An 18,484-nucleotide genomic window follows, 5' to 3' on the forward strand; every position below is an offset into this window, starting at 1 on the left:
GAAGCCTTTTGAAGGCTTTCAGGGAAAGCTCTGGGCTCATCTTAGTTTTTACAGTTCATGGCTTCTCAGTCCGAACAAATGCATCTTTGGACTCAGCAGTAGCTTTACTATTTATAATCATGTTTTCAAAATGAAAGGGTTGAATTGCTCCTTCCTCTGACTATAAGAGGAAGCTTGGTACCACTTGTTGGCTGCCAATGATCAAGTGGAAACTCATGTGACAGATGCTGCAAATGCCCTTCTCCGGGAGAGAAAGCCATGAGGGCCCTTGCTCAACTCTTTTCCCATCAGCCTTGAGGCTGATGGAAGCATTTTCCTTGGTGATCCCACTTGCTTTACACCTCTGCACCCTCTTTCCCACATGCAAGACACAACTAATTAAGATTTCTTGCCATTATATCCATTAATTACTGGTTCATTGACCATCTGACACCATGGCAACTTCACTTCTCTTTTACAGTAGTATCAATATTTGAATACAGTGGCAAGAGGAGAGGCATACAAGGAAATATGAGTGTAAGAAAGCATTTTATTGAGCTGCTTTCCCCTGGAAGATCCATGGAAATCCTCTAGCCTATGTACCACCCAGAGTTCAACTTAGGACTCCTGTGGCCCTGAGAAGCTGTCACTGACAGCAGATCTATCACCCTGGGAAAGATTTGGTCCTTAAAAGAGGAATGTCACACAAAAACGTGCAGCAGCCAACAGCTAGAACTTTCTTCACTGCTTGGAGCCACTGGCTCATGTTTGCTTTCTCCCTTTCTGAATGCATTTAAAATAGCTTCTGCTGAGCCAGAGTTCATTAATACTTTTACTCCTTGTGTCCCCATGGAGAATATCAAGAAAGATATCAGGGAAAGCTCGGCCAAGTGTGCTGCTACATAAATGTGCAGTTGCAACGCATATATTACATGAGGTTTCAAATCTCTTTGTAAAGTAGGGTTGAAAATAAAACTACAGAGCACACTTTATATATACAATGTACCCACACCCACACATACTAATGTTTATATAGAAATGTGACATTACACATCCATGCTCATGGGCCCTTGCATGTACTAAGCAGAATTATCTATCACATTGAGACTGCACAAGGCTTACAAAAGCTCAAAACACAGACAGAATATAGGAAGTAGTGCGGCAAATTTTGATGGCTTCCAACACAAAATGGTAACCTTTGTTTTTCAGTTATGTCAGCACATACCAGACATGATGTATATGGACAAATCCTGCTATAGCTAATGGAAATGTATCTATTAGCAGCACCAATTTATTCTCTTTTGATTTTTTGATTCTATAAAGCAAAATAAGAAGCAAAGCAGGCTTTATACTAAGGGAAATGCAATTTTGAATTTGAATGCAGGGAATCAGTTTTCGGCATTGATCAGGAAAGTATAATGTGCTCAGTGTTTTGGGGGGTGATTAGTCTGTAAGACAGCGCAGTGCAATCAGCACAGTCTTAAGTTTGCCATTGGTGGTTCTTGTAGACCATGGAGCTAATTAGCCCCTCTGAAATTCCTGCTTTATCCCATGTGGAATTCTTTCTGAAAAAACTCAGAAAGTCAATATAAAATTTCTGGTTAGTGCTTTACATCTCATGTTTGCTCTTTATTTTTCAGTGTAGAATCAAGGAACAATATCACAGCCTTGAAGATTATTCATATGTTACACTTTGAAATGCATATGTTATTCTGATCTTTACTATTGCTGCCCTTAATAAGAAAAAAAGTAAAGGGTTTGTCATGCTTTGATTTTCTGTTGCTAATGTCTGTGCTGAAGAAAAAAGGATTTGTGGGCATCCTAGCATTTGTACTTTCAGGTCCAGGCTGAAATCACCACCAAGCACATGAACACTAGTGATGAAAACACTCTGTATTTCAGATCTTCAGAGAAACCAACAACTCTGCTTACAAAAGATCTAACAGTTGTACACCAGAGTCCTACTTTCTACTTATTCCCTCATCACTTCTTCCTTTTCCCCTTTCACCTCTTCCCCTGCCCTGCTTGCAATGTCCATAATTTACACACGCTATCTCAGGGGCTTTCTGTGAACAACCCTTGCAAAAATACTTTCTGCCAACTGCAACCCAGACGCGCTGTCTCCGAATCAAGTCTTATACCCATGTTACAAACTCACTCTCACAATAATTTTCTTAGCAGGCTGACAACATGTTTTCTCTTCGTCTTCAGATGCAAAAAATTACAGGCTGTGAAATCCCTCTGTGTCGTTCCCTCTGCTAGCGGTAAAGATCTGCCGGAGCTGAGTCCCCTTCCAAACGCGTAAACTGGGCTCCCCAGAAATACTCCAGCTAACTCTGCTCTAACCAGCTACCGTTGGATTATTTCTAGGCATTAAAAAGATTTTATTCAAACAAACACATTTAGGATTTTCTAATAGCAATTTAAACCTAATCTGAGAATGTCTGGAAGTAGAAAATGACTTCTACATGCTGAGGATAGTGTTCCATTACCAGTAATTTATTGTCTTTAAGAGCATCATTGGAACATTTATTGACACAACAAAACACAGACATTTCTGGTTTATTGTAAAATCTCATTGCACTCAGCCATTTGTGACTAAGCACAGAAGTGTAATTTATATTCCCAGGCAGGGCTTCCTGTTTTTCCAAGTGTGTTTAGACTTATATGAAGATTGTATAATTCAAGAGACAAAAAAAATCTGTTGAAAACAAATGCAAAAACGTAAGCACTCTTGGTAGAAGAAAATCAAGTCAGATCTTTAAAAAGGAACTTGGCTGAAGAAAGTTACAACAGCATTTCCAGTATTGTATGCAGATATCTAGGATATTATGACACATTTGATGAAGTGAAGTACTTCAGTAATTCTAGATCATAATGGTGTTTCTGTCTATTAAGAATTATCATTCAATAAGCTAAGCTATAAACTTAGTTTGTGTCTATTTGCTTTACTCTAGGACAGATATTCCAGAGAAATGTAATTATTATTAAAAGGTTAAACAAGAGAACACTGTTTGGTGGGCAACATTTTTTAAAAATACTTAAATACTTATTATTATTGCTAGCACATTTTAGGATCCAGTCTTGCAAATTCATGTCTTGAAGTCAGGGATTATATGTCTGAGTAAGGCTGTCCAAGCATTAGAGCAGAAACCTTCCCTCAATTTCCTCTGTTAGTAGCGGGCGAGGGAAGTCCCCGGATGGCTTTAAGCTACTTCAGGTGCCTTCCAACATCCAGGTGTTATTCTTAGTGTCTAAGAAGATCCTGAGTGATTCACATGTGTAGCTGAGGGCTTGTGCACCCCACATCACTGGTATTTTACTGCTGCAGACAATGTGTTTGCCACCATTTCTCAGCTGTCTATGACCTTCCTTTTCCCCGAAAACCCAGGTTCTGCAGTGCGAGTGGCTTGCTTCCACCCCTAATAGCTGGTGGTGCCCACCCAAAAAGCACAGGTTGCTTTTCAGCAGCTGCTCAGATCTGCCTGTCAATTAATCTTGATTTTTGTCAGTCCATAAAGCTAGCAGAGGATTTCAATGTATTTCAGTATTCCCCTTAATTTCTCATATATTAATCCAGTGCTTCTGGAAACAAAACCTTACATATCGGATGCAAATGAGATGATCAGCTCTTAATGAGACCTGTAAAATTCAGCTCTGGATCCTCACTTTCCCAGAGTCCCATTAACACATGGATTTTGCACTACAAATGAAGATCTTGGTACAATATTCAGAACAAACTCAGAACCAATTTTTGTAAGAATTTGGAGATGTCCAGTGTCAATTTTTAACCTTCAGAGACAGCTGTGTGTATTTTTTTAAATGTATTTATTCCTTGGTACCTTTTGTCTGACCAATCTACCCTTCAACCTGACCTTTATCATCTTGCCAAAGGGAAAACCACTGACTTTGTATATTTGTCTGGGAAAGCCACATTGCTCCTACTTTCAGAGTTGCATCTCCCTTGTTCTTTTCTGATGCTCATCATAAATCTTTTGGCTTGTGGCCAGATGGTTTTAAATCAAAGAATACAAGCCAGTTATTCAGTGACACCCTTCATGGAAGACTTGAAAACATAACTTATATACATTAACCAAAAATGCTGTGCAAGGCTACAGGAGATTGAGCAAGGACTGTTACATGTTATACTGAGGCAGCAGGTGATTATGTTTTGGGTGTGTGGCTCGTTCCAAGTCATACGGGTTGGTGTAGAGAGAGGCAGCCACAGAGGGCAGTTCAGGCTGCAGAAAGCGCAGCTGCCCTCTGAAAGCGCCCGTCACCCTTTCCTGAGCTCTCAGGGAGCCCAGAAGGGAAAGATGAAGGTGGTACAAACCTCTTCTCTTCTCCTGCCATCTCACCTTTCCCATATGACCAAAATATTTTATCTAAGATCTTATCTTTCTGCAAAACTATAGAGATTATCTCCAGACCAGGGAGTTAACATTTCTAATTGACTGCATTTATATATAACATATTACGTACAGGTCTGAAGAGGTTTTATTTATGCCAGCAATGTAAATAAGGCCCACAAAAGCTTTTCATCTCTCAGCTAATCTAGTATCTTTGTTTCTGCATTATGGTTATTTGTTTTCTCACAAGCTCTGAATGTTTCTTTGTGCTCTTATCCAATGATTATTTTATTAGAATCCATAAGGCTGTTGCATCAGCCCAGCATATTCAGCCCAGGTGTTGCTAAAATTGTAATCTGTGGGAAGCAATCACAGCATTCGGCAGCCTGCAGATCATGCCTGCTCTGTGTGGTCAGTTTGTTTTTCATTATGAATTTTCCACGGGGTTTAATCCAGGATAATATATTTAGAGGTAGGTCTGGCAGGCAATTCAAGGATTTTAGGGTGGATTAACTTTCCACAAGGGGGGGTATTTGCTCTTAAATGTTAATTAAGCAGGTCAACTTTTTGGATCTGGTTCCACAAATTGATGATGCTGCATTTGGGGGATTCTACTGTAACAGCATAATTCTTAAGCATGGAAAATGAAACCTTAATTTATTTTCATGACACTTAACTCATCTTTTAGAAAGACAAAGTCACAGCTTGGTTTAACTTTTTTACACAAGCAGAAGCCACCTGTGCAAAAACTGCGTTAAAGAACAAGGAATAACTCCACATGAAGTCCCAGGCATCCCATTGCTCGGTATAATAGCCCTGATGTGATCACTGTGCCCTTGTGATGTGGGGTGCTACCAGGTGCCAACAGCACCCACCCACTACATGGGAACCAGGGATCCCTCATGATAGTGCTCTGGTATTGCTGAGCCAGCCAGCAGGTCCTAAAAATGTTCGTCTTGGTCATGTTGGAGGACTTTACAGTGAACAGGCTGTCAGGAAAAAAGCAAGCATGAAAATCCCCAACAGGAGAAGCCAAACTACCACCTGGTTAAGGGTTGTACTAAGCCAGGACCCCTGGTACATCTTTTGGGGTCTTGTGACACACTGTGCTTTATTGTGACAACCCAGCAACTGAAATGAAATGCAACCAAGAGGCAGAAGTGCTTCTTCATATGTTTTACCCTTCTGTCTCTCCTTCTCTTTGGTTGCACGGCTGTCTTTGTGTGAAATGGAGGTTTACAGATCTATGGGAAGACTGGAGCCATCTCCTGACAGTTTCAAATGTACGGAGGAAGAGGAGAGCCTTCCCTGGCCATCAGCTCTTTCCTCCTGCTGGAGGCAAATGTTTCACGTAAGGATCTTTGGTAAATCTTGACTTATGTCTTGAATGTATAGAGATACTTGGGTTGAGTTCAAGAACTCAGAACTGTTCCCTGTAACTGATCCAAGCCTAGAAAAAGCATTTCCATGCCCAGCAATCCTGCTTTATATGTTTCCACCTCTGCAGTTTCACCTCTTGTGTTTCGATACTTTTTTGGCTTCACGATTGTTGCTGTCTCTGAGCATTTCCCTTCTTCTACCTACAGCACAGCTGATGGTGAGAGCATGTCCTACTTCACGCTTGCCTCATCTCACTTTAGGATCTCTTTTGCTGCAAAACTAATTGGTGCTAAAGCAGGTAACGAGTTACATGCCAGCAGAAGGGAGTTGAATCCACCTTCTGATGTACAGCTCTGCTGTGGCAAAGGGCTTAAGATGTGTGTGAAAGCTGGCTAATCTTTTAACCAGTAGACAAATGTTAAAGGTTAACAACTACTTAAACCAAATTGATCTTAAGGCTTCCTGTACACTTCTGGGTTACAGCACAGGCTGACACCTGGGCTGAAAAGCAGGAAGGCATTTGCCTCTGAAGCCCAGCCACTGAAGGAAAAGCTACTCCTTCCTTCCCCCAGCCTGCTCACCCTCTGCTTTGCCTTCAGACATGTCAGAGCATGGGGCTCATGCATCATTACCCGAGTGTCTGATGCACAGTGGCATCTTACGCACACACACATATACAATGCAGGCACACACATATGCAACCATTTATGTGCATATAGAATCATAGAATGGTTTGGAACGGACCTTCAAAGCTCATCCAGTGCCACCCCTGCCATGAGCAGGGACATCTTCACCCAGTTCAGGTTGCTCAGGGCCCCGTCCAGCCTGTTCTGGGCTGTCTCCAGGGATGGGGCATCTACCACCTCTCTGGGCAACCTGGGCCAGTGTTTTACTGCCCTTATTGGAAAAAATTTCTTCCTCATGTCTAGTCTGAATCTCCTCTCCTATATTTTAAAACCATTTACCCCTTGTCCTATCACAACAGGTCCTGCTAAACAGTCTGTCCCCATCTTTCTTGTCGGCCCCTTCTAAGTATGAAAAGGCCACAATAAGGTCTCCCTGGAGCTTCTCTTCTCCAGGCTGAACACCCCAGCTCTCTCAGCCTGTTCTCATAGGAGAGAATATTTGTATAAATACAAACATATAACACATTCTTATTACTATCCATATTACTTAATATATGGAGGTCACAGTTTGTGCCTGGAAGGGACTGTGTTTTCTTGCAAAGCCACCTAAAAGGCACCATTTTCAAAAGACATGTAAGCAGTCAATATAAACACAATTTACATACAATGAGTGAATTCCTCTAAGCTCCAGAGACAGGAAAGATTTTTTGTCAGATGCCTTTTAGTTTGAGACAGATTTCTGAAGAAAATAATTAGGTTTGTAAAACTGAGGCCAGCATGTCTTCCCATTGATCACGGAGTTAACAGTGGGTTGCCCTGAGGGTTGTGTTCACTGCAAACAGAATACCAGCTTGGAAAGAACAGAAAAAACAAGGCGTTATTTAGCCTGATTTTTTTTCAAGCTTTTAATGTGCTTGGCAGACCTTCTTTTCTTGTCAGAGCAATGAAATGTGTCAGAGTTAGATCTCACCACCACTAACCTGTGGTCAGTAATACCAGAGTGGTTAGAAAAAGCCTGTTATGGAAAATGCTGAAAATAGCTTCCCTGGGCATCTTGCAGCACGATGGGTCTCCAGACAGAACCTGAGGAGAGTCACATTAAATGCTCAGCATCACACAGCTCTTGCTAGTGCTTCCTCTCAGGAAGGAAAAATATTCTGGGTGCAAAAAGCCATCAGAAAATGATGATGTTGTGGGGTGTGGGACCGAAGGGGACTGTCCTTCCCTCCTCTCGTGTCATGGGCAGGCAATAGCAATACAGCTCGGGAAGACAGGAGGAGAAATCAGCGACAGTGCTGGTTCCTGACCCCCCCTTTATCAGTCTGGGGTTTCTTTAGGTTATATTTGCAAGCAAGTCTAAAAGGCAAGGATGTACATCTGAGGCACACCAGGAAACCATTGCACTGATCAAGCACTGCTGATCAGTGTTTGTTTTGCCATTACTTTAGCTGCTGTACCCATACATCGCTAAATATTTTCCCATATATAGCTAAATACCATTTTCACACTGTAACATGCCAGCTTAGGTATTACAGGCTTAGCTTAAGTATTACAGGCTATGTGTTTTCTTCAGGGGTTTAGATAAGGAGCAGGTTAACCAGTGATTTTTTACTCAACCACTTCTCTAACTCCAGAACAGCCAAATAGCCAAATATTTTGTTTTGTTTTGTTTTTTTCTAATCTGAACAGCAAAATAACTTAAAAAGTGAATTTTAAAGGAGAGGTGTTGTGCTGCAAAATAAAATTTCTCGGTTTGGAAATTCTCTAGCTTGTTGGTGGTGGTGAGTTTTGTTGTTGTTGCTTTGTTTTGTTTTTTGTTGGCTTATTTATTTATTTATTTTATTTTTCAGTGTGAATCGAACAGAGAAAACCCAAAGGGACTGCACCTCAAACTGCTGCTGCTACTTGTGTATATAATATTAGTTCAGAATAAGTGACGTAACTTGAAAAACTTCGCTTTTTGACAGGTTAAAATATTTACTGCACAGAGATAGCCTATGCCATTATGTATTGTGGTCCAGGGTCGTCTCTATGACACATCTGTATGTTTCCTGAAGTCTATCACTTCCCATAAACACCACAGCAAAGCATCACCTCTTTATCTTCATCTCCATCTCTCTGTCTAGTCCTTTTCCACTACAGCCTTCCTACATCTCTAAAACGCCTGCAGCTCCTGTGGTTTCTTGGTGTGTGGGAAAATGGCTGCCCTGTGTTCCTACTTTAAAATTAACATTGTTGTTTCTGTGCAAAGCAGAGCGAGTGATGTTTTGCTTCTTTTTAGCAGAGGCACAGCAGCTGGGTGATCCCTCTTCTTCCCCTGCACACCCTCTCTCCACCCTGAGCCTTTCTAGCTTTAAAGATGAACCCCTCATAGTCTCAGACCTGGTTAACACACACAGACTTGTTCAGCTGAAGAAATGTTTAGCATTATAAATTAAGTGATAAGCGACCCTCTTAAAACCAAAATTTCTCTATTTTTTCCTCTCTCCTCTGAACATTACCTGACACAGTGAACAATCCTATATCTAGAAATATATGCATTCACAGACACACTCACTGTAGACTATATGGCAGAAGATTAAAACACAATTTATATCCTAAATGCCTGGAGGAGAGGAGATGCATTATTCAGTAGAACTAACTACCACGTGGTCTTACCAAGGAGTAATTAGTAGCATGACTGTTAGGCACAAAACAAAAAATGTCTTGAAAGAGCTACAAAGGCTGAAAAAGCTGACTAAGTATATTACTCGTTATTAGTAAAACATAAGCTGCCAGGTATGTCTTCCAACTAAAACTGTAAGAATTATTTATAGCAGGAATTTTCCCCAATAGCAGTAAGTGCAAATGATTAATTATTACAGAAAGCCAAGATAATTATGAATTATTGCAAATTAAACTCCAAGCACTAAAAATAAATGTAAATCTTAAAAAGAGACAGCTTTAAAAGGGATTACTTTTCCCAAAGAAGCCAGCAATGTAGTGCATTTCTCAGTCTTGGTGGTGAGAAGCAGAAGGGTCCTTTCCTAAATTTCAGCACTTAAGGAACCTGTGGGCAAAGCAGCAAAATGTCCCTTCTCCCTGGTGCTTGTAACATTGTGTTGCTTCTCACGGCAGCATCCAGGACATCTTGTCACAGAGGAACCTTCAGCTGACGTCAAAATGTTGACTGCTAAGCAGCAGTGTTCCCCACCATCATTTCCAGGCTGGTGATCATTTGCAGTAGAATCACATGTGAGTTTATGGCTATTTTATTTATTTACATAGCTCACTTGGCTACACAAAGGTGGTTCACTGCATTCAGTCTGCCAAAGCCCAAGAATCACATAACAGTTTTTCCATCCACCAGTTAAATGATGCTTTGTGCCTTCAGCCCATGTCCTAATGTCTTGGGGTGTTTCACTCAGAGGGAGTTTTTATAAGTCCTCAAAATTTTGTCTCCTAAATAAATATATGCTTTTGGAACCAATTTTGGAGGTTACAAATATTTCTTATTTAAAAATATCAGAGGGATAATATTATTAAATCTGGGTATAATAAGCATGTATATACTTTAAAGGATAGTTAAATAAAAGGTGGAGACTTAACAAAGGAACTGGAGCTGACTAGCAGTTTTCAAAGCATGAAATTTTGCTCAGTTGTTCTGTTGAAAGCTCAAAATAACAACTGGAAAAAATCCCACAGCTTTTCTTCCCTCCTTTTTGACCAATTAACAACTAATTAATTAACAATTATATCATAGTAAAGAGTTCAATAGGAAAACCAAATCATCAGCAGCTGTGGCCCTATTCCTTTTCTGCTTGTTCTCCAGTAGCCACAAATGTCACTGATTACAAATAAATAAGTATTAGCGAAGAAATAATTATTTGCCTGAATACAAATAATTACTTGCCTGAGCAGCAAACCTAGCAGGTTCCTGACTTGCTCACTTCCTAGAGGTGACTACAACTTAATCAGATAGATTAGTAAAGCAATTGTATCTGTGCATGAGTGGGCATCTTCACATGCAAATGTGTTCAAATTGTCTCATGGTTATCCATGCTAATAGTGCAGACATGATTTTGCATATATATTTTAACATTATTTATCAAACAGTCGGTTGGCTGAAAGCAAGAGAGATGAGGACAGTAGGAAAGAGGAGTGGTGGGAGGTCCAGCAAAGCAAAGTGGCCAGATGCTGTCAGTGTGAGCATCAGCACCGCAGTGTCAGGCGGTGAAGAGGAGAAATTCCAAGAGAAAGGTCTGGAGGGGAGGCAGGGGGAAGGGGAGGTTCACCTTGTCACACAGGTGATGCAGAGAGAAGCAAGTTGCTTCTAGAATCATGTCCCTCATCAGAAATGATGGAAAAGCATTTTATTTCTCTCCACATCTGCTTTCTGACAGGTGACAGAGCCACCAGCACTGCTGTCAGTTAAACCTCCTGTGAAATGCTGGGAATACAGAACACCCAGACCCATCTTTTCCTGGTAGAATATTGTTATTGGCATTTCACCGACACATGAACAATCTTAATGCTGCTTCTGCTGCTGATCAGAGCCAGTGTTCCCCTCCTCCTACTGCACAAGTTCTCAACTTAGCGATGTAACTCATTGAATAAACACCTTCAGGATCTGATACTTGGAAGATGAAACATTTCTCCCCAGTTTGGTACAGTAGATCATACTTTTCTATTTCCTCCGCTACAGCAACAGAAGCTCTGTTTTGGAATTTTTATTTCAAACACAAATGTGAGCAGATCCTGAAGTTGCTGGTTAAGAGAGTTTGGAAAAGACAAACTGTTTATAAGCCATCATTCAAGAATCAATAGATTATTAATAGCCGTGGGTGATATCTGTCATGTACCAGTATAATAGGTCTCATATAAAAATAATATATTGCGGACTTGTCAAATAAAATCAAAGCTACCTATATGCAAACAAGGGAGAGATATGCTATCAGCATATCCTTTCCCACTTTTCATCATTTTTAGAAAAATCTGTGTGTAGTCTATAACACACTGTACTGAAAATTTAGTCCCATTCCCAAGGCCTGTTAAACTTCACCCAGAGATGGATTAGGACCTAAGAGAACAATTTAAACCATAAATGTTTATCTTTTACTGTTAGTCACACTGGCAAAATTCCACAGTATAAATGTCTTTCATTATTCCTGAAACTGGGTGTTTACAGCATGAAATGTGTGCTGCCACAGAAGCACCAGCATAAGTTTGAACATTGCGTCAGAAGAAACCTGCATTAGTAATGACAACGAATCGCATTGAAAATGGACACCACTGAAATGGTTAGCACATCCAGCAGGCAATGCAGTGGAAGAAACTGTTTGTATAGTGACAATGTCACCAGCTTCAGTCTGACGTTTGGTTCTGGGACCATTAAACTCCTTAAGAGACTCCCCTCACATTCAGGGGGCTTTACTGAAGAGAAGCTGCCAAATTCATGTATACATGATAAATGCTGTCAAACCACCTGCAAAACGAGGGGATATTTTTCAAGTTTTACATGCTTCTGCATGACAGGAGGGAGACGGACAACTAAGTGATACATTGTTTAGAAGCAAAGTGCTTAGTTTATATTTAACTAATAATTAATAGGTGTATTGTAAGTAAGAAACTAAACAATTATAACTAACATCATCAATTATTTCTTAGTATAGATGTATTTCAAAATTTCCAAAAGTTGTAATGCATATGTAATAATTATGTGAATATAAGCAATCCAGTCACTGGAGCACTTACGGAGGATGATCCCCAGTGTTCCCCAGTGCTGATAAAATAAAGAATGCTGCTTAACAGTATAATCGACTCTGCTGTTAAGTTTATTTCTCCATTTCATTACCAAAAGTGAAGCTCAGTGAAGACAGCCAAGTAAAGAACAGTTCACGAAGTTCAGTGTCAACTGACTAAAGTACTGTATTATGTGATATGAAAGCCGATGTTTAAAAAAAAAAATTGCAAATCTTTGTTAAAACGTGTTTCTTGATTAGTTCAACACAGTTAATCTCTTTTCTAACACAGATTGAGAAGAAAAGGAATTCATAATGATGGCAAAAAAAAGTGCCACAGGCTGGGTACAACACTTGGGAGTCTCTGCAGAGTAAGCAAGAAAAACGAGCAATTTAAATGCCGAACGGTGCAAACTCCTCATTTTAAGAATAGAATCAATCAGTGGCACCATTTCTGTTTGGTTCCTCAAGCTGCCCGCGTGTTGAAGCACATGAGCAGTGACTTTTTATCCTCCCCTCTGTGTACCTGTTTCGGCACATCTGGCTGGGCACACAGCGGTGTTGGCGCAGCCCAGAGCTGCGGGCAGGGAGGAGCGGGCAGAGAGCATCGCTGCCCGGGGAGGGGACAGGAGGGGGTTCCCCCCCTGCGCCGCTTCCAGCGCTCACACGGGGAGCAGAGGTGCCTCCTTTTTCTCCTCCTTTTCCTCCTCCCCCTCCTCCTCCTCCCGGCTCCTGCCCTGCCGGCTGGCAGCGTGCGGCTGGCCGGGGACCTGCCCGGGAGCCGGGAGGAGCCGGGCCGGGCTGTGGGCAGCCGGGTGCGGCGGGGCGGGGAGCGCGGGGGGGGCGCGGAGCGGGGCCGGGGGCTCCAGCGCCCACAGAGCCACCGGCAACCCCGCGGAGCTGCCGCCCGGGGTCCCCGCCTTGTCCCCGTCACCCCTAATGGCCTTTGTCTCTCTGCAGCAGCAGCCGGCGGCGCAGGGACGGGGACATGGCTTGGGGCGAGCTCAGCCCCCTCCGCTGGCTCCGGGAGAGCCGCCAGTCCCGGAGACTCATCCTGCTCATCGTCTTCATCGCCTTGCTCCTGGACAACATGCTGCTGACGGTAGTCGGTAGGTAGGATGGGTTTTGTTTGGGGTTTGGTTTGTTTTCTTTTTTTTTTCCTTTTTTTTTTTTTTTTTTTTTCTCCCGATTTACTCCAGAAATAATCTCCGGTGACAGATGTACTCTCTGGATGCATGGTTAATGCTTTCCAACCGAACATTTCCAAGCACTGATTTTTTTCTAAACGAGAATGATACTCTAGGTGCTGCAAACGCTGCTATACACATCAAAGTCTCGCTTTTATTTCTATGTTAATTGCAGGAATGGTATAAAAAGGTCTTTTTTTTTTTTTCTTTTTCCTACTAAAAGCCACCGGCACTTCACAGAACAACAGATAACAGTATTTTTAGCCCATCATCATTTTTTCTCTTGTGGTCATGTAACTGAAACAACAGGCTAGATAATGCTGGAGATGCCTGTTTCCTTGTGATAGTTCGTCTTTACCCTATGCTGGTCTTAAAATGCTAGGTTAGTAAGAAAACTATCTGACTGGGTTTTAAGAAAAGCACTTCTATAAGTTGGTTTAATAAAATATCCAAGTTTTGATCAAAGTTGAAGATGCAACTTTTACTGGCTTCAGATGCATAGTGTCAAGTCTTAGGAATCTACTGAAATAAAATGCTTGAATATTTTTCACTGGTAGTTTTCGAAGTTGTCATATTCAAATGTGCATATTGAAGTGAATTTTAATAAAATGGTTTAGAGAACCAAGGGGTTCATGGATGCACACAGACATACACATGAATGCACATGCTTCTCTCAAAAGTGAATCAGACTGTGCAGAGCTGCCTGTTACATGTATGCTACAAGCCCTAGAAATTATGGTAGTTTGCAGACTTATTGAAAGGAAGAGATAGATGCAAGACAAGGAGGGGCAACTCTGTCACTAGTGCTAAATTCAATAAACCTGATATCTGCTTTTACAGATTCTGAAATGCTAATTTCTGAGATAGGTATTAATCCAATTAAATTTCAGCTAAGATGCTAAAGCATATAAAGCAAGACCCTTCTGGATGATCTTCTCAATGTAAATTTAAAACAAATGAGGTATGCAAACATCAGTACATTAGTTCTGATTACTTAATATAAGAGTGTTGTGTTTTTTTCTTAGGACTGCTGTTTACCAATAATTTTGTGGTTTATTTCAGAAATGTGTTTTATTACATTTAAAATATTTTGGTTTAACAATAGTTTCAATGCTTTTCTCATCCTTTATGTTTTCACAATCTAATAAATGGATTTGTGCAGTCACACGACAAAGAGGCTCTTCAGATGTGGGTTTTGATACTTTTATTTTGTTTTCTGACTGACGTTTGTATGGAAAAACTTATATTTATCAAAACTGCCAAAAAATAAAGACTAATGCAAAAGAACTTTTGGTTTTAAACTGCACTTTTGAGTTATCGGTGTGTTTTTTCCCATGAACAAATGCGTATTTTTGTTCTGTGTTTCCGCTGTTCAAAATCCTTACTAGTGTGCTGTGTAGGAAAGCCTTGTATTTCCTAATCAATGGCAAAGCAAACGAGAAAATTTGGTGATTCCCTTTACAAATAACCTGATAGTAAGATGCCAATATATTCTATTTGTTTTTCCAGTGCCAATAATTCCCAGTTACCTTTACAGCATCAAACATGAGAAAAATGCCACAGAAATCCAGACTACTAAGCCTAACACAGTCTCAACAACGATGGACAATTTTCAGAGCATCTTCTCGTACTATGACAACTCCACGATGGTTACTGGAAACGAATCTGATAAGACACAGCCCAGAGAGTTGCATCATACTCAGACAGAACAAATGATAGTAAATGTGACTCCTTCCCCGTCTGATTGCCCCAAGGAAGATAAGGACCTGCTGAATGAAAACGTTCAAGTTGGTCTCTTGTTTGCTTCAAAAGCAACAGTGCAGCTAATCACTAACCCCTTCATAGGGCCGCTGACAAACAGGTATGTTATTTTTGCTACGTGACTCAGGATTTTATATTGATGTTTTAGTCTGGACTAGTATCTCAAGCAAAGTATCTTTAATTCTATTGTGGCCCTGACTTCTGGCTGCCTCGCTTTATCTGGAGAAATAGTTTAGTGAAATACATTTGATGAACACGTCTTTTAAATGCCTACACCCTTTCCAAAATAAATTGGTAAGCTGCACATAAGCCATCTGATACGTTCAATATCATACGTTTTTCCTTCAGCTCCTGAGGTCTCTGGTGCTTATAGAAACTTTTCCCTGGTGTCGAAATTTCTTCAGTACAGCTCTACTGAGCCAAATGGTGCTACAGCTCAGTATTTACAAAGCACTGTGAATTGATGATGTATTTGTTACACCTGCATTAGGCAAATGTGATATTGAAGCTGCAGGTGGGGCTCAGACCCCCCCTTGCTCTCACAGAGACTCACAGCTCTTGGTGCCATTTGGTGTTCACTGGTTTGGAGTCATTTGAGGTAAGAATCAGTAGGAAATTCATGTGGACTTCAGTGAAAAATGAAAAAGTGTCAAACTTTGCTGATGCCGTATTCAGTGGATCACAGATTTCCACCAGTGCATGAGCTAGCACAGCCTTCAAATTGTTCTCTCTAAATTCTTGCATATTTATGATACCTGGAAGAAAATATGTTTAAATGGTACATTATAGAAAATCTATCTGAGCCAGGATCAAGTGTGTAAGGACCAATGTCAATGACTTTATAACCCTTTCTCCTCAAAATCTAAGCACTAATGATGTATTCATAATATCATTTAAATTTATGTTAGTAACACTTAATTTAATGTTATTAACACTTAATTTAATGTTATTGTTAGCGTTTTATGTAACTGCTCCCCAAAGAAGATCTCCCAAACCAAACAGATCAATCTCTGCAGGAAATAAACTCCAAATAAAGTCCAGTCACGTCACTAATTTTCATATTTCTTACTGAAACTATTTTTATGAAGAAGAAATTTTCCTTTCAGAAAACAATACGCTGCAGAAGTTTGTCCTTGTAAAACACTTTTGTTTCAGCAGTCAATGCTTATCAGGTGTGGCAAGAACCAAAACAACCAACACCTTTTAATGCTACATATTTCAGGTTTTGAAACCAAAACTACCTTTCTTAGATTTTACAGTTTATATATATTGCCTGAGTGTTTAATTTCAATCTGATAGAAGAGTGACCAACTGAGGGTTAAGTGGTGGTTTGAGGCACAGTGCTATGAATTCAAAAGCCTGTATTCAATCTGTGGAACTGATCTATACACAAAAGCTTTAAGTGAGATAGACAGTTTCATTTCTCTCTCATTTCACCTTATCTCCTACTGCATACCACCTACACAGATATAAGTACGCCATTGCAAAGTTACTTTTCCACAAATATTGCTGTGAGTTGAGAAGGAAACTAGATTTTTACTACCTGGATTTTCTGTATTGTTTTGTAAGGATGTGATAGCTCATCCACAGGCAAAGTAACATAACATCAAATAATATTTTCACATTACTTCTCTAGGTATTTTTCTAGATGTTCCTAAATGTCTAAACTATTGCCCTACTTATATTTACTTTGTTAGTATAAACTATTCCACAACCAGCCAAACCAGGAGAAAGGCAATGGTATGTTATTGATGGCTTTTTTGATAGTGCAGTTACATCATAGTGGAGACGCAATCTCTGCTGTTGCTTGGGCAGACACCTGCCTAAGGCAGAGGGTGCGTGTCCGGCCGATGTCTCTCCGTGTTCCTGTGCATTTTGGGACTGGAGCCTGGTGCTGCCTGTGCTAAGGAGTGGGGTGAAACATCTCCCCCGGATCTGGCTGTGGGACTGTAGATGTTCTTGTAGCATCTCCCTTCACTGTTAGGAGCAGGGTGGGCAACTGTGTTCAGTTTTGGGTGCCTCACTACAAGAAAGACATTGAGGTGCTGGAGAGAGTTCAGAGAAGGGCAATGAAGCTGGTGAAGGGTCTGGAGCACAAGTGTGATGGGAGCAGCTGAGGGACCTGGGGGGTTCAGCCTGGAGAACAGGCTGTTCTACAACTACCTGAAAGGAGGTTGTAGCATGGACAGGGTTGGTCTCTTCTCCCCAGCAACAAGCAACAGGACAAGAAATGGCCTGAAGTTACTCCAGGGGAGGTTTAGGTTTGATATTAGGAAAAATTTCTTCATGGAATGGGTTGTCGGGAATTGGAACAGGCTGCACAGGGCAGTGGTGGAGTCACCATCCCTGGAGATGTTTCAAAGACATGTAGATGAGGTTCTTAGGGACATGGTTTAATGCCACTGTTAGGTTAATGGCTGGACTCGATGATCTTGAAGGTCTCTTCCAACCAAATGGTTCTATGATTCTATGAACATTAGTGCTGTGAGCTGAAGTTTCCTGCTGGAAACCTCCTATAGGTTTATTTTCACACGGGATTGAGTGTGTGACCACAATCACAGGGGCAGGTTTGCGAGCTCAGATGCCCAACAAGTGAGAAAAGAAAAACAAGAAGTGCATCACCCCTGTGTCTTGTGCAACAGACTTTCCTCTCATACAGCAGAAATGAGTACCTTAGTGGAAAAGTGGCTTGAAATTAGATTTAAGGATTACTGGTTTTCTTTCATGCATTATTTGTATCTTGGTACCAAGATCTGCCTTTCTTCTGAGAAATGTTTAGTGGGAAATATCAGTTAACACATTTATCAATTAACTGTAAAAGTCCTTGGCAAAAATCCCTCCTAAAGTTGACATTTCTTAATAACAATGTGTATATGATAAGTTAAAAAGCAGCGTGAAAATTGTGATTATTATAAATGAAACCGAAAATATCTGAGTTATCATTACAAAGACTCTTCCTTACCACTGATAAACTGTTTAGTGATAATCGTTATTGCCTTTACTACTTTTGCAAAATTTCATCAAAATACCGCAGCTCAAGGAGAACTGGTTGCTTAGTTCAAGATCAGTGTACTCAGTTTAAGATGCCCAGTTGGTTTCTTTTTCAAATAGGCAGCACACTGTGTTCATGGTTTTTATTTTTCAGTCAAATACAGTTATTCAGGAGCAGTTTAGATTTTTAATTGAGTATAGAGTTACTGGCTTTCAGTGTGCACTGGCCTGGAGTGCTTGAGTTTGTACAGGATTCAAGAGGATGCTCTATTCATATAAGTCTATGCAAATAATTATTTTATGTTTTCTGGAGTTTTGTAGGCTGTTTTTTAACTACTGGAGATGTAGATTTTCAAAAATAAATTTCAAAACTGGCTCAATTCAAGAAGTAAGTTCTGCTAAAAACATTTCTTATTTCAAGCACAGCTCTTTCAGCAGAGTAACATACAAAACACACAGCTGGGTTAGTGAACCGGTTTGTAACTCACATA

The 18,484-nt window shown here is 40.6% G+C and overlaps 1 protein-coding gene across 2 annotated transcripts in view; it reads left to right on the forward strand.

Moving 5' to 3' along the window:
* Positions 1-12,779: 12,779 nt before the first annotated feature.
* The window catches only part of SLC18A2 (solute carrier family 18 member A2), a 28,472-nt gene continuing 22,767 nt past the window's right edge, over positions 12,780-18,484 (forward strand). For both annotated transcript variants that reach the window (XM_082053997.1, XM_082053998.1), the window contains exons 1-3: positions 12,780-12,869; positions 13,015-13,163; positions 14,751-15,102. In XM_082053997.1, the coding sequence (XP_081910123.1) occupies positions 13,043-13,163; positions 14,751-15,102 (473 nt within the window). In that variant the 5' untranslated portion in view covers positions 12,780-12,869; positions 13,015-13,042. The remainder of the gene's footprint in view (positions 12,870-13,014; positions 13,164-14,750; positions 15,103-18,484) is intronic.

The sequence above is a fragment of the Streptopelia decaocto genome (assembly GCF_964273445.1).
Source record: "Streptopelia decaocto genome assembly, chromosome: 5".
Taxonomy (NCBI): Eukaryota; Metazoa; Chordata; class Aves; order Columbiformes; family Columbidae; genus Streptopelia; species Streptopelia decaocto.